A 27661-nucleotide genomic window follows, 5' to 3' on the forward strand; every position below is an offset into this window, starting at 1 on the left:
ACACAAAACCGTTGAGAATCCCTTTTTATCTTTAATCAATATCATTTGTGATAGGTGTATATTTAATTAGGTATTTTCTTTAGTAAGTGAAGACTCCTAGAATCTTGCCATAGATACATCTTTCAACTGTTGAAAGTTTTAAAATGCAGAAACTACAAAATATGTTTTTTCTCAATTGCTTGATAATGATGTCCTTATAATTATCAAAAACAATATTAGATTTGCTTTTGTGGCTATTAATACTTAAATAATTAAGGCTTGTAATATCGTAACCAGTTCTCTCTTGCCGAATCAGGATGTGACGCAAAGAAACAGCCAGCATCAAATGTATTTAATAGGTCAGAACCTTTTGTCATATTGAAATATGAGTGAGTAACTTGCAAAATACATGTCTAAGCTGAATATTGTGACTGAACATAAGCTCCACCATTTCCATTTACAACATGTTTTACATTCACATTTTCATAGCATATCCTTTCCATAGCCGTAACGTACTAAAACGTATTAGCTTTTGGTGGGCCATTCACGCTTCCGTATAATCAACATTTATAATATAGGGATAACGCATGTTTTTTCTTGTTATAACATCTGCAGAATTCCGAGGGATTGTTTGGTTTATTGATTTATTCTAGCATAAAACGCGTCAAAACCAAGATAAATGAATATATTGTCCATCAAGGTCATTATTTCCATGAAATGCGCGGTAAAGTCTACGTTTTTTTCACGTTGACGTCATTTCCTTTTGAATCATCCGCTTTGGGACCGTAATACGTTTACGCTTTGCCACGGAACGCGCATATATAAAAAGGTGCTATAACAGCACGTGAGCGCAAGAATCTCTCTGTTAACACACGTTTTCTCTCCTGTTAAAACACCCCCGAAAAGTGACAATAACAGCAGTTTTATGCTAGAATACGAAATTTATTTGGAAATTATTTCTAAAATGCCTAGGTCTGAAGCTCTCAAATACGAAAATATCTGATAAACATCAAAAAGGTACTATGAACGATTTGCCGAACTTCCAAAAATCTCCATATATTGTGTACCCGTTACGGACGCCTATGGGAATTGTGCTTTTTCCGAGTGCAAATAATAATATAAATACACACATATATTTTCAATGCAATGTAGAAACAAAATACTAAAATAACTCAGGCTTGTAATACCGTAACCAGGTCTCTCTTGCGATGAGCCGTATAAGGATGAGTTTTGTGACGCATAGAAAGAGCCAGCACCAAATGTATTTAATAGGTCATGTGTATTAACTTTTGCAATGTCAAAATGGAAAATTTGTTCTCAAATTGTAGTTTTATGAATAAATAATACTTACCTGACATTACAGTGTGGATTTCCCTTTTATTGGCCCGCAAATTACTTTCCTTAATCCGGAAAGTAAACTTGACGATATGACGTCACGTAACTTCCGGAATAAGCCACATGTTTCAGTATTCCTTTTTGGCGAAACAGTTCGCCGGAATAGCTAAATGACATGTGGGGTAGGTGGGTGGGTAACCTGTAATGTCAGGTAAGTATTATTTATTCATAAAACTACAATTTGAGAACAAATTTTCCATTTTTATTTCATAAATAAACTTACCTGACATTACAGTGTGGATTATATTTAGATTCCACAGCAGTACCCTAGGTGGAGGGAGTCATTTAGTACTTCTCATACCACAATCATATATATATATATATATTTAAAGCCTTCACAAGGCTTAAGGATTCTAAATCAAGAAGAAGATATCCACTCACCTTAAAACTACTTGGATATCTATCTCCTGAAGATCTTCAAACAATATAATTATGAAGATACATCTAACATAATAATCATTATTCTATGTAAAACTATGTATATAACACCAACTGTACATGTCCCAGCAGTATGTACACCATAATACAGGTACTTCCCAAAGTACAAACACAGAATTTCCATAATGGCGGCCTGCCGGAAAAGATATTTATCAGTTCTTTACTGATCAAACATGTTCATATTAACATTCCTCAAATAATGACGTGTAAAAGTGGTCTCCTTCGACCAATCTGCAGCCTCCATAACTTGTTGCAAGGACGCACCCTTAAAAAGAGCCCATGAAGGACCTATACTCCTAGTTGAATGTCCTTTCACCGACTGTATTGTTTTCCCCTTTTTTCTGTAACATAACTTTATCAGACTAACCAACCATCTTGAAATAGTCTGCGAAGTTACAGGCTGATGTGGTTTATTCATTGCCAAGAACAGCTGTACAATATCTTCTGAAGAAGAACGTCTGAAAGATTCAGTTCTTTTCAAATACAAGGCTAGAGAACGTTTAGGATCCAACTTCTTATTGTTTGGAAAATATGGTACAAATATATTTCTTGTTTGATGATTTGGTCGTTCTGTTTTTGACATACCAGTTCTTAAAAATGTAACACCATGGCGCTGAACATTTACCATGCCTTCTCCTAACTGCAACGACTGCAAATCACTACATCTTCTAAATGTTGTAATTGCAAGTAAAAAGCAAGTTTTCCAAGTCAGCATTTTCAAAGGTGCATACTTCAGTGGTTCAAAAGGCGCCTCTTTCAAACAATCTAAAATAAAAATAAGATTCCATTCAGGAACAAGTTTTCTTACTGGAGGGCGTTCATTAAAAACTCCCCTCAACAGACGTATTATGTATGGATGCTGACCCACTGGTATGTTCCCTACAGGTGCTAAAACTGATGAAAGCATAGACCTATATCCATTTATAGTCCTATATTGCAGACCTTTCTCAAACAAATCAGTTAAAAACTCTGCACAATTTACCAAAGTTGTTGAATACGGATCAATTTCCCGTCTAACACACCAGCTATTGAATTGCTTAAACTTACTTTTATAATCTTTTTGTGTTCCTTTTCTCCATGACTTGGAGAGAAGGTCTCTAGTTTTTTTAGAAAATCCTTGTGCAGAGAGTTTTCTGTTGATAGCAGCCATGCAGTCAACTGCAGTGTCTCTGGGTTTTGATGGGACATTCTTCCTTTGCACTGAGTAAGTAGTGACTGACTGTTCGGGAGTTTTATCGGATTTGCTATCAAGAGATTCAACACCTTGGGATACCAATGTTGCCTCGGCCATAAAGGTGCAATCAATATCATTGTACACTGAAAATGTATTAAGTGGTTCAATACTCTGGGAATCATTTGTATTGGCGGAAACGCATAAACAAACATGTTCTGCCAAGCAACTGATAGGGCATCCACTGCATATGCTTGAGGATGTGGAATCCACGAGCAAAACAGTGGCGTTTTTTTGTTCTCTATTGTAGCAAACAGATCTATCAATGGTTGACCCCAAAGATTGAAAATTTTCCCAACTACTCTGTTGTCGAGAGACCATTCGTTTGGCTTCAGAGCTTGGCGACTCAAAGCATCCGCCAATACATTCTTTATTCCCATTATATGAACTGCTTTCAATTTCATATTGTTTTTCAAAGCAAAATCCCAGAGATTCAGTGTTAACTGACATAACTGAACTGATTTGGTCCCGCCCTGGTGATTGATATATTGACAAACCGTCGTATTGTCGGACCTGATCAATACATTCTGACCTTCTAAATGAGACTGGAACTGCTGTAAACTCAAAATCACAGCTTTCATTTCCAGACAGTTGATATGGAGTAACTTCTCCATTGCTGTCCATTGACCTTGACAATTCAGATTGTTCATGTGACCTCCCCAACCCCATGTTCCACTTGCATCTGTGGTCACGGTAATTGGATAAATGGGCTTGATTAAAGATCTGCCCATGAGAATGTTCTGATCCTGTAACCACCAATTCAAGTGAGGAATCAGCTGTGGTGTAACTGTTATTTTGAACGTCATAGGCAGACGTACAGGATTCCAATTTTGAAGTAAATGGAGTTGGATAGGCCTCATGAATAACCTTGCCTTGGGAATTATCTCTAGACAGGACGCTATCATTCCCAGTAAGATCATGTACTGTCTTGCACTGATATTGCCTTTCAAAATTTGTGAGACAGCATTTTTTAGATTTTTTACTCTGTCTGCTGTAGGGAAAACTTGTCCTAACTGAAGGTTGAATATCCCCCCTATATATGTTACAATCTGACAAGGTATCAATTGTGATTTTGTTTTGTTTACAATCCAACCTAGTCGATAAAGTAGACTGAGCATCACATCTCTGTTTTGAAGCAGACCCAATTTTTCTTTGTTTAGCGTAAGCCAATCGTCCAAATAACTGGCCAGTCTCAGGCCCATCTTTCTTAAATGTGCTACAACTACTGAGATTACTTTGACAAACACTCTTGGTGCACTTGTTGGGCCGAAACAAAGGGCTCGAAACTGATACACAATGCCCTGAAATTGGAAACGGAGATATTTTCGATGCCCTTTGAAAATTAGCAGATGATGATATGCATCTTTCAGATCTAAAGTGAATGCCCAATCTCCTTTCTCGACTAGGTTTAGAACTTTTGCAATAGTGTCCATTTTGAAATGTTGTTTCCGAAGATACTTGTTGAGGGGTTTCAAATTTACTACTGGACGCAGTTCTCCGTTCTTTTTTGGAACCAGAAACAACGTACTGTAAAAACCTGTTTGAGCAAATTTTGGATCTACTATCTCTATAACATTTTTCTCTAAAAGAGCACTTACTTCTTTTTTTAATAAGATTTGGTCTTTTAAAGGTACATTTGTCTGTCTTATTCCATTGAAAGGAGGTTTTTTGAGAAATTCCATTTTGTAACCTTCCTTTATCAGATCCAAAACCCATTTGTCTGAGGTTATTTTTTCCCATTCTGGTAAAAAATGTTTCAACCTTCCCCCAACAGGTATCTCCGGAAATTTTGCAATTATACTGACCTTGTCACTTTTCAGCTGGTTTTCCCAACCGGCCTCTACCAACACTGCCTCGTCGTTGTTGTCTTGTCTAGAATCTCTTGTGATTCTTGGTATGCGAAAATTATTCCAATTACTACTGGAACTCGAAGTAGCAGGCCTAGAATCATTCTGCCTAGAATCAAACGCTGGACGTTTGTTATATTCAGTCTGTGTACCACTGAACTTGCGTTTGAGATCCTTCTTCTGAACATCAGGGATCAAATCATCAACTTGCTTTTTCTTCTCTTTGCGAGACTTCAACAAGGCTTCAAGTTCAACACCAAAAACACCATCACCAGTTAAAGGTAGGTTGGAAAACTCTAGACTATCGTGTTGTTCGTAGAGTCCTGTATCTGTCATAGCTACCGCCCTACGACTTATGTGATGAAAGGCCCTGTTCTTCCCACCTGGTCGAGAAGCCTAGCGGACATGGCATAAATATCCTTGACTTGTTGTACAGCTTGGGATTTTTCAAAGTCCTCGGACTCTATGTATTGTAACAAATTTCCTAAGCTTTGTTGTACATACATATTAATGACCATTCCCATTCTAGCGGCCTGTTGGCCTTTATAGCCTATTTTATCTACCATTTTGCACGGCTGATTAAAAAGAGTTTTTTCTTTCTTCTTAGCAAATGACGCTTTATTACCATAACGTTTGGTTAGGCAACACTCAACTAAGAAGTCTAAAGACGGTACTTTTAAGAATGACTCACAATTCTCATCAAGGGGAAACTGTTCAAATGTTTCTTCAGAAAAAGCTGTAAGAAAGTTTGGTTCTTTTTTGCGGAAACTGTTTTGTACAATTTCAATTTGTGATTCGTCCAACACCAAGCCCTCTTTGTGAGGTTTCTTACCTACCACTGCATCTTCACCAAATATTTCAGCAAGACACTTTTTCGTGTTACTTGACAATTCTTCATTATCACTGTCTGAAAATCCACCAACATGTGAATTTGCATGAATTGACAAAACATCTTCATTTCCGGTAATGGCGCCGGCACCGGTATCATTTTTTTCCTGTGCTCGAGAATTTATTTCTTCGGCTGTTTTCGGAGTCAAAGCTTTTTCAACTAGAGCCTCTAGTCTATCAAAACGCTGCGACAATTCTTTGTACTTAGAATGTCTTTTCTGTTTTTTCTTCGCTTTGTGCGAAGATTTTCTACCCCGGTGTTTGTCACTCGACGTAAAAGATGGAGAGTCTGAATTATCACTCGACACACGTTCTCCTTCGGATAAATCATCTTTTTCCGAAGAATTAGATGCCATCCTGAACAAACAACGTTCCAGGCACTTAAATAAATCCAAAAAGTAACACAAATCCAAAGACTTTAACTTCAACTTGACAAGAAAGTAATACGATGCGAACTGTTTCGACGAAAAAGGAAAACTGAAACATGTGGCTTATTCCGGAAGTTACGTGACGTCATATCGTCAAGTTTACTTTCCGGATTAAGGAAAGTAATTTGCGGGCCAATAAAAGGGAAATCCACACTGTAATGTCAGGTAAGTTTATTTATGAAATAAAATTTTAATTTCTGTCTAAATTGAGAACATCATCCTGTCCTTTCCACTGCATCTCTTATTGTAAGTCACACGATTAAAACACAAGAAGAAGTAGAGCGACAAAAACTATGAAGATCGCCGTTTCAACTGTAAAAAATATTAAATGCCTCACTGAATAACGTTTGTCTTGCGTTTCTCTGCATGGTAAAAAAAAGTCTTGCACAGCTAGATGTTTTCTTCATTATAGCGCAAATTAAAAAACCACATGCATTTTTGGATTTACCATAGTCAACAGATATCTGTTACAAGGACACTGGTCGAAACAGAATGAAAATCGATACATAAATGATCAAGTTATAACAGTTTATATGCACTGGGGGGTAAGCCTTCAAAAATGGCAAAATTAGCAGTAAATTTGAAAAGTGCTCAGAATAGTCTTGCTTGAATTCTTTCCTCACACACTGACCATACACACAGACAAAGTCCTGAATATAAGTAATTTATTCTATTGTTGATCAATCAAACACCTAGTAACTTAATTACTTAATTACTTTGTTTGTAAAATGAATTTTATAAAAGAAAATAAACTTGCGATCCATATTCAAAGTTTGGTCACTGTCACAGTAACAGCTAATGTACTGCCATGCGTCCGTTAAGAGGACTAACTAATGAAGACCGGGCTAGTGCCCTGGGACATTTACAAGCTGGTATGTGACACCAGGATGTTACAGCGATATTTGCAATTCACCGAAGAATTGTTGTCCGTCTTAATCAGCGGTATCAAACAGAGTGTCACATTCAGCGTGGAGGATATACGCATTATTAGTGTTTGGTAATAAAACAGTGATTTAACCATTTCTGGACCCTTGGGGACTTCTTTTATGGATTACTCAAGAACGGATACTTGGAATTTATGTTCGTTTTCAGTTCTGTGTTAAGCTTTGATTAAAGTTTAATCTGGTGTATTCATGTTTGTTGTGTGTCATATAATAAAAATATAGTCACCCAAAACATCCGTGTGTGCAGAACTTTTTTTACCGAGCATAGATCTTGCGCAAATAAGTTCTACAAATGAGTGAAAAGTTCTGGAAAGTAAATAAAAAAAAACCCCTGTGTTAAAATGCTACGCTTATACATAAAGAGCAGCATATCTTAGTGGTATGTTACCCGTATAATCAAGTCATAGTATTGTTAGATGCAGAATTTAGTAATTTGTTCATTATCAGTATTGTTCACTAATTGTATGAGCGCACGTGGAATGTTCTGTTCTATTTTAAATATCAATGCATGTAAGGTAGGTCGAAAAAAAATCTCTTAACTGGGTTCCTGAACGTCCTTTCCACCAGTGTATTATATTTGGCATTTGAATACAGATATTAAAGCGATAGTAAAACGGCAGCAAAGTACATGGCTACGCTGAAAATTGCGACCTAAACATAAGCTCCACCATTTCCATCTACAACATGTTTTGCATTCACACTTTCATAGCATATCCTTTCTATAGCCGTAACGTTCTGAAACTTATTAGCTTCTCGTAGCCCTTTCACGCTTCCGTAGAATCAACATTCATAACAAGAAATTAATATGGAAAATATTTCTGAAATGCCTACGTCTGAAGCTCTCAAATACGAAAATATCTGACATCCGAGGCATAAACTGACATTTTAGACAACGTCAAAAAAGGACCCTATGAACGATTTGCCGAAGTTCCTTAACTCTCCGTACATTGTATACACGTTACGGACCCCTGTGGGAATTGTGATTTTTTTCCCGAGTGCAAATAATAATCTTAATACACATATACCAGGGTATTTTCATTGCAATATAGAAACAAATACTAAAATTACTAAGGCTTCAATACCAACACCAGTTCTCTCTTGTCAAATCTGCGTGGATATTACCCGTATAATCAAGTCAAAGTATCGTTAGATGCAATATTTTGTAATTTGTTCATTACCAATAATGTTCACTAACAGTATCAGCGAAGGTGGAATGTTCGGTTCTATAGTAAATATCAATGTATGCAAAGAAAGTCGAAACAATCTTTTAACTGGGCTCCTGAACAGTGTCATGACAACAAACCACTACAAACAAACCAGTTTTATGATCAGGGTGTCATCGTAAACCTGAAGTGACGACCTTTGCACCAGTATATTGCATCTGGCATTTGAATACAGATAAGCGATAGTAAAACGGCAACAAAATATGATAAGAACGAATAAAATGTCACTTGGACAAATGTGCAAGAATCTTTTGTCATATTAAAAGATGCTTGAAAATCTAAGCAAGTAACTTGCAAAATACAAGTCTACGCTGATCATTGTGAATGAGCATTAGCTCCATCATTCCCATTTACAACATCTCTTACATTCACATTTTCATAGCATATCATTTCCATAGCCGTAACGTACTAAAACGTATTAGCCTCTGCTTACCCATTTACACTTCCGTAGAATCAACATTTACAACACGAAATTAATTTTGGAAAATTTCTAAAATGCCTAGTTCTGAAGCTCTCAAATACGAAAATATCTGCCATCCAAGGCATAAACTGACATTTTTTATACAACGTCAAACAGGGTCCTATGAACGATTTGCCGAAGTTCCAAAAATCTCCATACATTTTATACCTGTTACGGACCCCTGTGGGAATTGTGTTTTTTCCGAGTGCAAATAATAATCTTAATATACACATATATTTTCATTGCAATATAAAACAAATACAACATTTACCGAGGCTTTTAATTCCATAACCAGTTCTCCATATCTTAGTGGTATATTACACGTATAATCTAGTCATAGTATCGTTAGATGCAAGGTTTAGTAATATGTTCATTACAAATAATGTACACTAAAAGTAAGAGCGCCCGTTGAATATTCTGTTCTATAGTAATTATCAATGTATGCAAGGTAAGTCGAAAATATCTGTTAACTGGGCTCCTGAACAGAGTCATGACTACAAACCGCTACGACTTCTAAAAGCAAACCAGTTTTATGATCAGGGTGTAATAGTAGTAATAATAATAATAATAAAATCTTTATTTAATGAAGGTAACATACAAAGTGTACACAACAAGAAAATGAAACGTAAACTTATTTTCAGTATGGCCTTCAGTTAAGAACAACAACAATACACATGTATACAAACATTTACGATATATTTCACAAAATCATATTTAAAAAAAAAGTATCAATGATCAATGTATTAAATACGAGTAAAAGCTATCCATTCATCCATCCGACAGACACTCACATAATTATAAGAATATTAAAAATAATAAACAAACAACAGCAAAAAAAAATAACTGCCATCATTATTTATTATATGTAAAAACTGGAATAATATAATTATTTTAAGCTCTGGACTGTAACATGAACAAATGTCGTTTGAAATTATTTTTGAATGTTTGTATTGTTCTCGATTCCTTAATTTCAGCAGGTATTTTATTCCAAATATTAATGCTGAAGTCCGAGAATGAATCTTTAAGATAATTTGTACGATGTGTTATACGCAAAACAAGATCCTTATGGGCTGTTGATCGTAGATTATGCAATTTATTATTTGAGACACTTAATGTTTCAGTCATATAGATAGGTACCATGTTATGCACAGATTTGTAAACCATCACTGCTGCGTGATATTTTACCCTGTTACTAAATTTAAGCCATTTGAGATCATTAAAAAGTTTTAATGTAGGTGATCTTACCGGTTTGTTAAGTATAATCTTGGCCGCTCTTTTTTTTGTATTACTTGCACTTTATTTATATAACATTTTGTATCTTTTCCCCAAACAGTACAACAATAATCGAGAATGGGAAGGATATATGCATTATAGTACATCAATTTCGATTCTTCGCTAAGATAAAAGATGATATTTTTCAGAAGTGCATTTTTTGCATTCAAATTTTACATTCATTGTCTGTCTGAGCATGCCAGTCTAGTGTATTATCTAGATAAATACCTAAGATTTTTTTGCACTGTACATTTTCTAGCTTTGTGTCATTTATTTTTAATTTTAGAAAATTACATTTCTTTACCTTCATCGCAGAACCGATTATCATACATTTCGTTTTCTTTGGGTTTAAGGACATGTTGTTTAGAATACACCATTCATTGACGCAGTCGAGGTTTTGTTGTAAAGTGTAGAGTCATCAGCATAAAAGACTATATTAAGGTCATGGTGTATCATTGATATGTCATTGATATAATAATTAATATCATATTAAAAACAGTAAAGGTCCTAGAATTGACCTTTGAGGAACGCCCGATTTGACAGTAAGTATGTCTGATTGTAAGTTACCCACTTAGACTAACTGTTTCCTATTTGTGTCTATAAGGATCTTACATGCCTGCCTGTGTAAGACGGGGTTTTCCTTACCCAAGGGACAGTGTGGAATGGAAAACCGAGCGTTAGCGAGGTTTTTTATCCATGCTGTCCCGAGGTAGGGAAAACAGCTGTCTTACACAGGCAGACATGTTAAATCATTTTTCTTGCTTATCACGTTCAAAAAAGACCGTGGAGACAAAAAAATAGGTCTGGGTATTTCCTTACATTATTTATAAAGTTTATGACGTCACAATGGTGCCAGTACTATGTGACGTCACCTTAGTGCACGCTATTTTAGACAAGGTTTTTCCCTAGGGAAAGACAGGAATATCTATCCCCGGCGCGTGCTCGTATAAATGTATACTTTCCCTGCTAGGTAGGCAAGAAATTGTAAACCTAAAGTTACGACCTTTCCACCAGTATATTAATTTGGCATTTGAATACAGATAAACGATAGTAAAACGGCAGAAAATACATACGCTGAACATTGTGACTAAACATAAGCTCCACCATTTCCATTTACAACATTTTTTATATTCACATTTTTATAGCATATCCTTCCCATAGCCGTAAATTTGCTAAAACGTATTAGCCACTCGTGGCCACTTCACGCTCCCGTAGAATCAACATTTTTAACACGAAATTAATTTGGAAAATATTTCTGTTAACACCTATTTCTGAAACTCTCATATACGAAACTATCTGACATCCAAGGCATAAACTGACATTTTAGACAACGTCAAAATGACCCTATGAACGATTAGCCGTAGTTCCAAAAATCTCCATACATTGCATACCCGTTACGGACCCCTGTGGGAATTTTGACTTTTTCCGAGTGCAAATAATAATCTTAAAACACACATATATTTTCATTGCAATATAGAAAAAAATACTAAAATTACTAAGGCTTTAAATTTAAATTTATTCAGGCATAAGATCATTAAACATTACATAAAACTAATGCAATAAAAATACATGTATACAATAGCTAATATTATTATAAATATTATTAATATTACATTCCTGAAAGGCTGATATGAAAAATGTTCACTGCGAGATATATGAATATCGACCGAGGCGCCAGCCGAGGTCTATATTCATATTTCGAGGGGTGAACATTTTTCATATCACCCTCTCAGGAATGCAATATTTATTTTATTATACCGAAAGATTATAAGGGTCAAAACATTTATAGGAAAATCAACATAATAATTTATTTAACATTAAAAAGTAACTACTACATGTAACCAAATAATGAAGACAGAATTAAAGAGTCTTTACTTGTTAGCACTTATATTTGTGCCGACTTTGCTGGGTAATACAACTTTTTTGATAGATTTAGTAGAGACGTTTACATATCACCGACCCCTATATTTATTCTAATATTTCAACATTGCGTCAATCAGTAACATTCGAAAAACGGCGATAACTTTCCTTTTTTCTGAACGAAACATATAAGTGTGAGCACTCATTTTCTTAGTTAGATCATTTCCAATCTAATGGTGGTAGTTTCGATTCAATATTAGATGAAAAGTTGTTTTCGAAATATTTTGCACATAGCATAAATTTAAGAAAATTCGGCCGGGATCGCACATGCAAGAGCACCAGAAAAGGGTGATTTAATCCTAAAGTATGATTATATAAGCGCCTCGTCTGTTAAAAATTATCGGCTCAGTCTTTTAATTAACGTGGAAGTATCAATCTCTCAACGGGTGATATGAAAAAATAATATCACATGCGCAGAAATACAAAATAGCTGTTACGCATGTGATATGAAATTATGGATCATATCACCTGCACACTGCACAGAAATTGAAAATAACGATTTTGCGCATGTGTTATAAAATTACTGGGGAATATGATATATTATTCAAATTAAACTAATGGGAAATTTGCATTGGACATTTATGTGAGGTATAATAAAGTATAATATAATTTTCAATACCAAAACCACTTCTCTCTTGCCATTTTTAGTGGTATATTACCCCTATAATCAAGTCAAAGTATCGTTAGATGCAAGATTTCGTAATTTGTTCATTACCAATAATGTTCACTAAAGTATGTGCGCATGTGGAATGTTCTCTTCTATAGTAAATATCGAAGTATGCAGGGAAAGTGGAAACAATCTGTTAACTTGGCTCCTGAACAGTGTCATGACAACAAACCACTACTACTTCTACAAACAAACCAGTTTTATGATCAGGGTGTCATCGTAAACCTAATGTGACAGCCTTTCAACCAGTATATTACATTTGGCATTTGAATACAAATGAAGCGATAGAAAAACGGTAACAAACTTTGATAAGAACGAAACAAATGTCACTTGGACAGATATGCAAGAATCTTTTGTCATATTAAAAGATGCTTGAATATCTAAGCAAGTAACTTGCAAAATACATGTCTACGCTGATAATTGTGAATGAACATTAGCTCCATCATTTCCATTTACAACATGTATTACGTTCACATTTTCACAGCATATCCTTTCCATAGCCGTAACGTACTAAAACGTATTAGCCTCTGGTTGCCCATTTACGCTTCCGTAGAATCAATATTTATAATACGAAATTAATTTTGGAAATATTTCTAAAATGCCTAGGTTTGAAGCTCACAAATACGAAAATATCTGCCATCCAAGGCATAAACTGACATAATTAGACAACGTCAAAATGGACCCTTTCAATGATTTGCCGAAGTTCCAAAAATATCCATACCTTGTATACCTGTTACGGACCCCAGTGGGAATTGTGATTTTTTCCGAGTTCAAATAATCTTAATATACACATAATTATATTTTTTACTGCAATATAGAAACAAATACAAAAATCACTAAGGCTTGTAATACCATAACTAGTTCTCTCTTGCGATATCTTAGTGGTATATTACCCGTATAATCTAGTCAAAGTATCGTTAGATGGAAGATTTTGCAATTTGTTCATTACCAGTAATGTTCACTAACAATATGAGCGCACGTTGAATGTTCTGTTTTATAGTAAATATCAATGTATGCATGGTAAGTCAAAAATATTTGTTAACTGGGCTCTTGAACAGAGTCATGACAACAAAGCCCTACGATTTCTACAAACAAAGCAGTTTTTTATGATTAGGGTGTCATTGTAAACCTGAAGTGGCGACCTTTCAACCAGTATATTACATTTGGCATTTGAATACAGATAAGATATAGTAAAACGGCAGACAAATACATACGCTAAACAATGTGACTGAGCATAAGCTCCACCATTTCCATTTACAACATGTTTAACATTTACATTTTTATAGCATATCCTTTCCATAGCCGTCAACGTACTAAAACATATTAGCCTCTCGTGGCCTTTTCACGCTTCCGTAGAATTTTGGAAATATTTCTAAAATGCCTAGGTCTGAAGCTCTCCAGTACGAAAATCTGACATCCGAGGCATAAACTGACATTTTAGACAACGTCAAAAAGAACCCCATGAACAATTTGCCGAAGTTCAAAAAATATCCATACATTGTATACATGTTACAGACCTATGTGGGAATTGTGTTGTTTTTTTCAATTGCAAATAATAATCTCAATACACACATATTTTTATTGCAATATAGAAACAAATACTAAAATTAATAAAGCTTGTAATACCATAACCACCTCTCTTCTGCGATATCATAGTGGTATATTAACCGTATAATCAAGCCATAGGGTCGTTAGATGTTAGATTTAGTAATTTATTCATTACCGATAATGTTCACTAACAGAATGAGCGCGCGCGGAATGTTCTGTTCTATAGTGAATATCAATGTATGCAAGGTCCTGAACAGTGTCATGACAACAAACCCCTACGACTTATACAAACAAACCAATTGCATGCTCAGGGTGTCTTTGTAGACCTATGGTGATGACCTTTCCACCAGTATACTATATTTGGCATTTGAATACAGATAAGCGGCAGTTAAACGGCAACAAATTTTCAATAAAACTAGTCAAATGTCAGTTGGCCGGATGAGCAAGAATCTTTTGACATATTGAAAAATCCTTGAATATCTAAGCAATAACTTGCAAAAGACATGTCTACGCTGAACATTTTGACTGAACATGATCTCCATCATTTCCACTTACAACAGGTTTTACATTCACATTTTCCCCACCGTTACATGACTGAAATACTGTTGAAAAACGGCGTTAAACCCAAAACAAACAAAAACATTCACATTTTCATAGCATATCCTTTCCATAACCGTAACGTACTAAACCGTATTAGCCTCTGGTGGCCCATTTACTTTTCCGTAGGATCAACATTTATAACACGAAATTAATTTTGAAAATATTTCTTAAATGCCTAGGTGTGAAACCTTCAAAGACGAATATATCTGACATCCGAGGCATAAACTGACATTTTTAGACAACGTCAAATTGGACCCTATCAACGATTTGCCGAAGTTCCAAAAATGTCCATACATTGTATACCCTTGACGGACCCCTGTGGGAATCGTGCTTTTTTCAGACCGCAAACAATAAATGAACACACTCATACATTTGCATTGCAATATAGAAACAAATAGTAAAATTACAAAGGCTTCTAAACCATAAACAGTTCTCCCTTGCCATGTCTTTGTGGTATTATATTACCCGTATAATCAAGTCAAAGTATCGTTAGATGCAAGATTTTGTAATTTGTTGTTTACCAATTATGTTCACTAACAGTATGAGCGCACGTGGAATGTTCTGTTCTATAGTAAATATCAATGTATGCAGGGTAAGTCGAAACAATCTATAAAAAACTGGGCTCCTGAAGTGTGTCATGACAATAAACCCCTACTACGTCTACAAACAATCCAGTTTGATGATCAGGGTGAACCTATGAACGATTTGCCAAAGTTCCAAAAATCTCCATACATAGCATACCCATTACGGACCCCTATGGGAATTGGGTTTTTTTTTTTCAGAGTGCAAATAATAATCTTAATACACACATATATCATCATTGCAATGTAGAAACAAACCCACGCCTCAGAATTAGAAGGGCGTAAGCGGGAAATCATAGTTTTCGGCAAAACGGAAAAAACTGTTGATGAAAGATACGCCCTTCTAATTCTGTAGAAGTACCAGAAGGGCGTAAGTGGATCCTTCAGGTACAACATTTTAAGTGCAGATACGCCCTTCTGTTTCTATGATTCTGAAAATCTCTTTACTATCCCCCTTTTATTATTGGTGAATTTGGGCAACACAGCAGTTTGTAACAATTTTTAGTAGGATTATACCCCTTGGTATGTAGTTTTAAAAATGTATAACTCATAAAAGTGCGTAACTAACACTTAAGCTATTCTTTTTCTGGGGCGTCGAAATACTAAATAACTAAGGCTTGTAATACCGTAACGAGTTCTGTCCTGCAATGAGCCGTATAAGGATGAGTTTTGTGACGCAAAGAAACAGTCAGCACCAAATGTATATAATATGCCATGTGTATTACCTTTTGCAATGTTAAATGTTAATTTCTGTCTAAATTGAGAACATCATCCTGTCCTTACCACTGCACCGATTCCAAAGCGATACATCTCTTATATTGTAATTCAAACGCTTAAAACACACGAAGTAGATCAACAAACACTATGCAGATCGCCGTTTCAACTGTAAAAATATAATATGCCTCACTGAAAAATGTTTGTCTTCCGTTTCTCTGCATGGTAAATAAATTCACCGTGAGTTTAATTTTTTCTGAAACGGGTATATAGATATTGCGCAATGAAGTGCTACAAATGAGTGAAATTTTGGAAAGAAATCCAAAAAAAAAAAAACAACACTGTGTTAAAATGTTACGCTTATACATAAAGGGCAGCATCTCTTAATGGTATACTAACCGTAAAATAAAGTCATATTATCGTTAGATGCAAGATTTAGTAATTTGTTCATTAGGAATAATGTTCACTAACTGTATGAGCGCACGTGGAATGTTCTGTTCTATAGTAAATATCAATGTATGCAAGGTAAGTCAAAAAAATCTGTTAACTGGGTTCCTGAACAGAGTCATGACAACAAGCCCCTACGACTTCTACAAACAAACGAGTTTGATGAACAGGGTGTCATTGTAACCCTACAGTGACGACATTTCCACCAGAATATTACATTTGGCATTTGAATACAGATAAGCGATAGTAAAACGGCAACAAATGTGGATAAGAACGAATGAAATGGCAGTTCGACAAATGTGCAAGAATATTTTGATGCTTGAATATCTAAGCAAGTAACTTGCAAAATACATGCCTACGCAGAACATTGTGGCTGAACATAAGCTTACCATTTCCATTTAGTACATGTTTTACATTCACATTTTAATACCATATACTTTCCATAGCCGTAACGTACTAAAACGTATTAGCCTCTAGTGGTCCATTTACGCTTCCGTAGAATCTACATTTATAACACGAAATTAATTTTGGAAATATTTCTAAATTGCCTAGGTCTGAAGCTCTCAAATAAGAAAATATCTGACATCCGAGGCATAAACTGACATTTTTATGCAACGCCAAACAGGGTCCTATGAACGAGTTGCCGAAGTTCCAAAAATCTCCATACATTGTATACCCGTTATGGACCCCTGTGGACATTGTGTTTTTCCGAGTGCAAATGATTATCTTCATATACACATATATATACACACTGCAATATAAAAAGATAGGCTTGTAATTCCATAACCAGTTCTCTCTTGCGATATCTTAGTGGTATATTACCCGTATGATCAAGTCATAATATAGATAGATGCAAGATTTAGTAATTTGTTCATTACCAGTAATGTTTTATAACAGTATGAGCGCACGTGGAATGTTCTGTTCTATAGAAAATACCAATGTATGCAAGATAAGTCGAAAATATCTGTTAATTTTGGTTCCTGAACAGAGTCATGACAACAAAACCCTACGACTTCTACAAACAAACCAAACCAGTTTGATGATCAGGGTGTCATTATAAACATAAAGTGAGGACCTTTACGTTACATATAAACGATAGTAAAACGGCAGCAAAATACATGTCTACGCTGAACATTGCGACTGAAAATAAGTTCTACTATTTCCATTTACAACATTTTTACATTCACATTTTCATAGCATATCCTTTCCATAGCCGTCAACGTACTAAAACATATTAGCCTCTCGTGGCCACTTCATGCTTCCGTAGAATCAACATTTATGACACGAAATCAATTTGGAAAATATTTCTGAAATGCCTATGTCTGAAACTCTCATATACGAAAATGTCTGACATCCGAGGCATAATCTGAGATTTCAAAAATGAACGTATGAACGATTTGCCGATGTACCATAAATCTCCATATATTGCATACCCGTGACGGACACCTTTAGGAATTGTATTTTTTTCCGATAGCATATAATCATCTTAATACACTCATATATTTTCATTGCAATATACAAACAAATGCTAAAATTACCAAGGCTTCAATACCATAACCACTTCTCTTTTGCCATATCTTAGTGGAATATTACCCGTGTAATAGTATCAAGTCAAAGTATCGTTAGATGCAAGATTTTGTAATGTGTTCATTACCAATAATGTTCACTAACAGTATGAGCGCATGTGGAATGTTCTGTTCTATAGTAAATATCAATGTATACAGGGAAAGTCGAAACAACCTGTTAACTGGGCTCCTGAACAGTGTCAAGACAACAAACCACTACTACTTTAACAAACAAACCATTTGCATGCTCAGGGTGTCATTGTCAACCTAAAGCGACGACCTTTCCACCAGTATATTACATTTGACATTTGAATACAGTTAAGCGATAATAAAACGGCATCAAACTTTGATAAGAGCGAATCAAATGTCACTTGGACAGATGTGCAAGAATCTATTATCATATTTAAAGATGCTTGAATATCTGAGCAAATAACTTGCAAAAGACATGTCTACGTTGAACATTGTGAATGAACAATAGCTCCATCATTTCCATTTACACTATGTTTTACATTCACATTTTCATAGCATATCCTTTGCATAGTCGTAACGTACTATAACGTATTAGGCATACAGACACTAAATAGAAAAATGGCGCGAAAAAAATGGTAGTCACATAATGGCGGACACAAATAGTCCTCAGTTTTTTTGCTCTGTAGAGCTATTTTCCTTATTTTCTTTGCAATATTTTTGCTAAAATCACATGACAGATCTATGCTTGACATGTAGGTAGCATTTTCATAATGAAATAACAACATGACAAAACTTTTCATGGAAACTTAGATCATACACCACCAGTATAATTTGGGGTCTCATTTTTTAGCTGATTTTGCAGTTTGTGTGTTTGACTGAAATTATTTTTCTTGCATCAAACATGACCCCCACTTTTCTTTTGATTTTTAGTTAGCACTGACAATATTCTTCAAGAAAATGTAAGTTACAGAAATTTAAAATGGGTCCTGATGTGTGCTGCGGTCATTGGAAATAGGTCAATTTTATAAAGAATAAAGAACAACAACTATTTAGTGTGTTATAACCATAAGCCCCTGGTTGCCCATTTACGCTTCCGTAGAATCAACATTTATAACACGAAATTAATTTTGGAAAGATTTCTAAATTGCCTAGGACTGAAGCTCTCGAATACGAAAATATCTGACATCCGAGGTATAAACTGACATATTTAGACAACCTCAAAAAGGACCCTCTGAACGATTTGCCGAAGTTCCAAAAATATCCATACATTGTATACCCGTTACAGACCCCTGTGGGAATTGTGGATTTTTCCGAGTTCAAATAATAATCTTAACACAGACATAAATTTTCATTGCAATAAAGAAACATATACAAAAATTTCTAAGGCTTGTAATACCATAACTAGTTCTCTCTTGCGATATCTTAGTGGTATATTACATGTATAATCAAGTCATAGTATCGTTAGATGCAAGATTTAGCAATTTGTTCATTACAAATAATGTACACTAAAAGTAAGAGCGCCCGTTGAATATTCTGTTCTATAGTAATTATCAATGTATGCAAGGTAAGTCGAAAATATCTGTTAACTGGGCTCCTGAACAGAGTCATGACTACAAACCGCTACGACTTCTAAAAGCAAACCAGTTTTATGATCAGGGTGTAATAATAATAATAATAATAATAATAAAATCTTTATTTAATGAAGGTAACATACAAAGTGTACACAACAAGAAAATGAAACGTAAACTTATTTTCAGTATGGCCTTCTGTTAAGAACAACAACAATACACATGTATACAAACATTTACAAAATCATATTTAAAAAAAAAAAGTATCAATGATCAATGTATTAAATACGAGTAAAAGCTATCCATTCATCCATTCGACAGACACTCACATAATTATAAGAATATTAAAAATAATAAACAAACAACAGCAAAAAAAAAAATAACTGCCATCATTATTTATTATATGTAAAAACTGGAATAATATAATTATTTTAAGCTCTGGACTGTAACATGAACAAATGTCGTTTGAAATTATTTTTGAATGTTTGTAATGTTCTCGATTCCTTAATTTCAGCCGAAGTTCCAAAAATATCCATACATTGTATACCCGTTACAGACCCCTGTGGGAATTGTGGATTTTTCCGAGTTCAAATAATAATCTTAACACAGACATACATTTTCATTGCAATAAAGAAACATATACAAAAATTTCTAAGGCTTGTAATACCATAACTAGTTCTCTCTTGCGATATCTTAGTGGTATATTACATGTATAACCAAGTCATATTATCGTTAGATGCAAGATTTAGTAAATTGTTCATTACAAATAATGATCACTAACAGTATGAGCGCACGTTGAATGTTCTGTTCTATAGTAAATATCAATTTATGCAAGGTAAGTCGAAAATATCTGTTAACTGGGTTCCTGAACAAAGTCATAACAACAAGCCCCTACGTCTTCTACAAACAAACTAGTTTGATGATCAGGATGTCATCGTAAACCTAAAGTAAGGACCTTTCCACCAGTATATTACATGTTGCATTTGAATACAGATAAGAGATAGTAAAACGGCAGCAAAATACATGTCTACGCTGAACATAAGCACCGCCATTTCCATTTACAACATGTTTTTTATTCACATTTTCATAGCACATCTGTTCCATAGCCGTAACGTACAAAACATGCTAGCCTCTCGTGGCCCTTTCACGCTTCCGTAATATCAATAATCAACAATTATTACAAGAAATTAATTTTGAAAATATTCCTGAAATGCCTATGTCTGAAACTCTCATATATGAAAACATCTGACATCAGAGGCATGAACTTTAATTTTTAGGCAACGCCAAAAAGGACCCAATGAATGATTTGCCAAAGTTCAAAAACTCTCCATACATTGTATACACGTTTCGGACCCCTGTGGGAATTGTGATTAATAATAATCTTAATATACACATATATTTTCATTGCTATACAGAAACAAATACAAAAATTACTAAGGCTTGTTATACTATCACTAGTTCTCTCTTGTGATATCTAAGTGGTATATTATCCGTATGATCAAGTCGTAGTATCGTTAGATGCAAGATTTATTAATTTGTTTATTACTAACAATGTTCATTAACAGTATGAGCGCACGTTGAATGTTCTGCTCTATAGTAAATATCAATGTATGCAAGGTAAATCGAAAAAAAAATCTGTTAACTGGGCTTCTGAACAGAGTCATGACAACAAACCCCTACGACTTCTACAAACAAACCAGTTTTATGATCAGGGTGTCATTGTAAACCTAATGTGACGACCTTTCCACAAGTATAATACATTGGCATTTGAACACAGATAAGCGATGGAAAAACGGCACCAAAATACATGTCTACGCTGAACACTGTGACTAAACGTAACCCCCACCATTTCCATTTACAAGTTCACATTTTTATGATATATCTTTTCCATAGCCGTAACGTTCTAAAACATATTAGCCTCTCGTTCCCCTTTCACGCTTACGCAGATTCAACATTTATAACACGAAATTAATTTGGAAAATATTTCTGAAATGCCTATGTCTGACACTCTCATATACGATAATATCTGACATCCGAGGCATAAACGGACGTATTTAGACAACGTCAAAAAGAAACTTATAAACGATTTGTCGAAGTTCTTAAAATCTCCATACATTGTTTATCCGTTACGGACCCCTGTGGGAGTTTTTATTTTTTTCCAACTGCACTCTTGACTTACAATTTGTCAACACAGCAGTTTGTAAAAAAATTTAATAAGATTATACCCCTTGGTATGTAGTTTTGAAAATGTATAATTCATAAAAGTGCGTAACTAACACTTACGCCCTTCTTTTTCTGGGGCGTCGAAATACTAAATAACTAAGGCTTGTAATACCGTAACCAGTTCTGTCTTGCAATGAGCCGTATAAGGATGAGTTTTGTGACGCTAAGAAACAGCCAGCACCAAATGTGTTTTAAATAGGTCATGGGTATTACATTTAGCAATGTTAAATTTTGATTTCTGTCTAAATTGAGAACATTATCATGTCCGATCCCAAAGCGATACATCTCTTATTGTAATTCAACGCTTAAAACACACGAAGTAGAGCGACAAACACTATGCAGATCGCCGTTTCAACTGCAAAAATATTATATGCCTCACTGAATAAAGTTTGTGTTGCATTTCTCTGCATGGTAAATTAACTCTCCTTTATTCCATTTTCTGAAAGGGGGATATAGAATTTGCGCAATAAAGTTCTACAAATGAGTGAAATTTTGGAAAGAAATAAAAAAAAAAACTATATTAAAATGATAGCGTATACATAAAGAGCAACATATCTTAGTGGTATATTACACGTATAACCAAGTCATATTATCGTTAAATGCAAGATTTGGTAATTTGTTCATTAGGAATAATGTTCACTAACAGTTTGAGCGCACGTAGAATGTTCTGTTCTATAAGAAATGTCAATGTATGCAAGGTAAGTCGAAAACATCTGTTAACTGGGCTCCTGAAAAGTGTCATGACAACAAGCCCCTACGACTCCTACACACAAACTAGTTTTATCATCAGGGTGTCATTGAAAAACTAAATTGACGACCTTTCCACCAGTATATTACATCTGGCATACAGCTAAGCGATAGTAAAACGGCAACAAAATAGGATAAGAACGAATCAAACGGCAGTTCGACAACTGTGCAAGAATCTATTGTCATATTGAAAGATGCTTGAATATCTAAGCAAGAAACTTACAAAAAAAAAAGGTCTACGCTGAACATGGTGACTGAACATAAGCTCACCATTTCCATTTACAACATGTTTTACATTCACATTTTCATAGCATATCCTTTCCTTAGTCGTAAAGTACTAAAACGTATTAGCCTCTAGTGGCCCTATGAACAATTTGCCGAAGATCAAAAAATCTCCATACATTGCATACCCGTTACGGACCCCTGTGAGAATTGTGTTTTTTCCGAGTGCAAGTAATAATCAAAATATACACATACATTTTCATTGCAATATAGAAACATAGGCTTGTAATACCTTAACCAGTTCTCTCTTGCGATATCTTAGTGGTATATTACCCACATAATCAAGTCATAGTATCGTTAGATTTAAGATTTAGAAGTTTGTTCATTACCAATAATATTTACTAACAGTATGAGCGCACGTGGAATGTTCTGTTTTACAGTAAGTATCAATGTATGCAAGGTAAATTGAAAATATCTGTTAACTGGGCTCCAGAACAGAGTGATGACAACAAGGCCCTACGACTTCTACATACAATAATTGATGTTGTTTTATGTGCTGTATAGTCTCAAATAATTCTTATGGAATGGCTGTATACATGTATATTTGTTTATAATGTATATGGATGAGACTGGAATAATTAAAAAAAATATATATATACAAACCAGTTTGAATATGAAAGTGTCATTGTAAACCTAAAGTGACGACCTTTCCACCAGTATATTACATTAGGCATTTGAATACTGATCAGCGGTAGTAAAACGGGAACAGAGTTGGATAAAAACGAATCAAATGTTAGTTGGAAAATGTGCAAGAATCTTTTGATGCATAATTATCGCGAAGTATATGTCTACGCTGAACATTGTGACTGAACATAAGCTCCACCATTTCCATTTACAATATTTTTACATTCACATTTTCATAGCATATCCTTTCCATAGCTTTAACGTACTAAAACGTATTAGCCTCTAGTGGCTCATTTACGCTTCCGTTGAATCTACATTTATAACACGAAATTAATTTTGAAAATATTTCAAAATTGCCTAGGCCTGAAGCTCTCAAATAAGAAAATATCTGACATCCGAGGCATAAACTGAAATTTTAGACAACGTTAAAAATGACCCTATGAACGATTTGCCGAAGTTCCAAAAATCTCCATACATTGTATACCCGTTACGAACCCCTGTGGGAATTGTTTGTTGTTGTTTTTCCGAGTGCAAATAATAATATTAATACACATATTTTTTTTCTTCATTGCAATGTAGAAACAAATCGACGCCTCAGAATTAGAAGGGCGTAAGTGGAAAATCATAATTTTCGGCAAAACGAAAAAACTGTCTAGGCTATGTATACCAATAAAAAATGTTCATTGTTTCATATAAAATTCAGCTACTTCAGATCAAATTTGATACAGTTTCTAGATTTTCACTCCGTCGTAGACCTATTTTCCACAAGATATCCATGCATTTGCCATAAGAAAACGAAAAGAAAAAGGGGTAGTGAAATGCAAGTCAACTGAAGAAAGCGGTCCGCAGAATAAACACTCTAATTTCGTTTTCAAGTAAATAACTCGAAAACATGCGAATATAAGCATGAAAAGTGTCTTATTTTATGTAAAAGTCATTCCATCAGCGAAATGAAATAATGACAATTTTGTCCCCGGTTTACCCGAAAATGCGCGAGAAATGGAAAAAAAAGAATCTATTTATAAGGGACTTCTTTCCACTACACCACGGAAGCACATTTTTGACCGAATTACTGCTATTATTACTATTATTGCTTATTACTCTATGACAGATGCACCCTTCTAGTTCTACAGAAGTAACAGAAGGGTGTAAGTGGACCCTTCTGGTACAACATTTATGTGCAGATACGCCCTTCTATTTCTATGATTCTGAAAATCTCTTTACTTACGCCCTTTTATTATTGGTGAATTCGGTCAACAAAGCAGTTTGTAACAAAAAAAATTGATAGGATTATGTCCCTTGGTATGTAGTTTTAAAAATGTATAATTCATGAAAGTGCGTAACTATTACCTACGCCCTTCTTATTCTGGGGTCTCGATATATCAGTGCCACATTGCTTTATGTATTATTTCTAATCAAATTAGAAAATGGATTGATTGTTTTGTTTCGCTTTGTTTTGTTTTAAATAGTCACAAATGTGAAAACATAGTCCTTTTAGGCAAAACGTACAGTGATATTTTATGTTTTATATCAACTCCATGACTTAGAAAGAAAAAACATGCATTAGTTTAGAATAAACATGCAAAGCAAATATCCAATCGTTTTAAATATTGTTGTTAGTAGACATAGCTCCGTTTATACAGGAAGTCAGTCTTTTTTGCAGACAATGATAAACAACTACACATTTGCTTCCAGTTTCTTTTATTCTAATTGTATAAATGGATAAAAAAGAGAATGAAATACTGACTGACTTGTTATGACAGTAGTTACCTCAGACTGGAAGTCTAGTGTGCATTCATTTAGTTTGGACGTATTCCATGTGCCTATTGCTATATGTCACAATTGATATTGCAATGGGAGTATAAACACAACTGAAATATAATTATGATAATTGGATTTTCATAACAGGCCCTCGTTTTGCACACGTGGGAGATAAGCCATTAAATTCGAAAACTTTAAAAATCATTACTTTTTCTTATTACTTAATACACAAGAAAATTGAAACATTTACACATATTACGTATGAAATTTAACATTTTATCATCAATAAATTACGGCGCTTCAAAATGAATACCTTTTTATAATAAGAAAAATATAAAATAAGCGCAAAATATTTGTTTCCAAAATATTAACATGTAAATAGATTTTAAGGAGCCTAAACACCGAAGGCTAGTACAAATTATTACCATTACTGTGTCGAACATCACTCATATGTCAAACAAGAAAACAATAAATTGACAAAAAGTGTTTAGTGTTCATTACAAATTATTTGTTCGCACTGCCGGTCAACGGTTATTCGTACTATACCATAATTCAGATAGCCTCGGGCCAGAAGACGTCAGTGACCATCAACACTGCTGTAAGTCTCTAATAATGTGATCATTACAGCTAATGAATGATCAGACCCCAACCGTGATATTTTGTAACGCTTTTCTTTCGGATTCGTGTTTTTATTTAATATTTAAAGTGTTTTTGTTTTGTTTTTCTTTTCGACTAATTACGAGAAAGGTTTACAAGCAATACAGAAGGTAAGTTTTATCTTTCAATATCAATTCATATTTTATCATTATAACCATTGTTGTTACAATTTGTTTTATTTTTTCTGCGTCTTATCTCCTTTTTTCTTGGTCGCATTCTTTAAACTGTTTTATCTCATAATTAAAGCAACTTTTAAACGATTTCTAAAAATCTGGTGCTCTGTATCCATAAAGCATTTAGATAGATATTCGTTAATCTATATTAACCTTAAGCTTCTGAAACTGTTATCAAATGATAGTGATAATAATAATGATAATAATAATGATAATAATGATATTAATATTAGTAATGATAATAATAAAAAAAAAACGGTTACTGTTGTATATGCCTCTTTATTCACTTACAAAGATGATTGTTTAGTACAGAGGCGAAATATATCACGCACATTTCACTGACGTTATCTAGAAAATACTATTAATGAACATCGAGATTATACAAGTTATGTGTATTGTTATTAATATACATGAGGCTTTTCATCTTGATATACTTTGTCAGACTAAGTAATATCCGCGTGACTTGTGCTGAAATCATGTAGAGCAAATGTTCTTATAAAATCAATTGCTTTTGTCGGCCAGTATAATTAATTGTTTACGAAACAATATATTGTGAAGTTGAAGACAATTATTTGCCGCGTTATGGCACTTTCTAGAAATTGTTCATTTTGTTTAACACGTTTTTTATTCAACAGGTTTTTTTCCCTGTTAAAATGAATTCTCATAGTCTATTCTTACGCGATAGATCCAAATGTTCATGGTACCCTACTATTAATATTTTTCTGCATGTTATGATTATTCTTTAGCGGTGCAAGATGAAAAATGTTATCGGTACACTATGGTTTATGCTGTTTAAAATTTCTGTTTATGAATAGTTTATCAGTAGATCTATTTTGCTACCGCTTATGTCACCAAAGATAAGCAGATGTATATAGTTCTAGAGTTATCAGCATGTCTTTCTTGTCCCTAGAATAAAATACATTCTAACATTGGTCGTTTTGACTGCCAGTCAAACAAAGACGATCAAGCTAGAAACATCACTTGACCCGCAGACCGGTAAGAGAGCATTTGGCAATCAGTTATGACGTCAAATTGCCGCATGACGTCAAGTTCACTGCAACTCAGATGAGTGAAGTCCAGCATAATTTTATCAAACTATGTCAGTGAGCCTTTAAGAATGAAAACAATGAAGGCCTTCTTGTGGTTTAACGTGTAATTTATCAGAGTTCATTGTTCACGTGCTTAAATATTTAACCAGTCGGTCGGTTCAGATCCTGTGCATCTTAACTCTGAATCATGTAGTTATATATGTATAAGAGAAATAGTGCTTTAAAAACCAAAAAAAAGCATGCAAGAAAAGAAAAAAGCATATATACTGAGATAGTCACAAAGAAATGAGGAAAGCTTGCGAATGGCTGCTTGACCTTTCAACAGCTCATCACCCGTCACCAAAGCATGTACATAAACGGAAAGCACAACTAAATCTAATATACCCACTGGAATGAGAACATAATATGGCTGCATAATATAGCCCTCAAGGTTTGGTGAACTTTTAAACCCTTAGCCTGC

General features: G+C 34.5%; 1 protein-coding gene across 1 annotated transcript in view; it reads left to right on the top strand.

Moving 5' to 3' along the window:
- Nucleotides 1–6364: 6364 nt before the first annotated feature.
- LOC123525863 (uncharacterized) overlaps nt 6365–27661 on the top strand; it is a 40548-nt gene continuing 19251 nt past the window's right edge. Inside the window, exon 1 of the mRNA XM_053539639.1 lies at nt 6365–6371. Within this exon, the coding sequence (XP_053395614.1) occupies nt 6365–6371 (7 nt within the window). The remainder of the gene's footprint in view (nt 6372–27661) is intronic.

Source organism: Mercenaria mercenaria, chromosome 3 (genome assembly GCF_021730395.1).
Source record: "Mercenaria mercenaria strain notata chromosome 3, MADL_Memer_1, whole genome shotgun sequence".
Classification (NCBI taxonomy): Eukaryota; Metazoa; Mollusca; class Bivalvia; order Venerida; family Veneridae; genus Mercenaria; species Mercenaria mercenaria.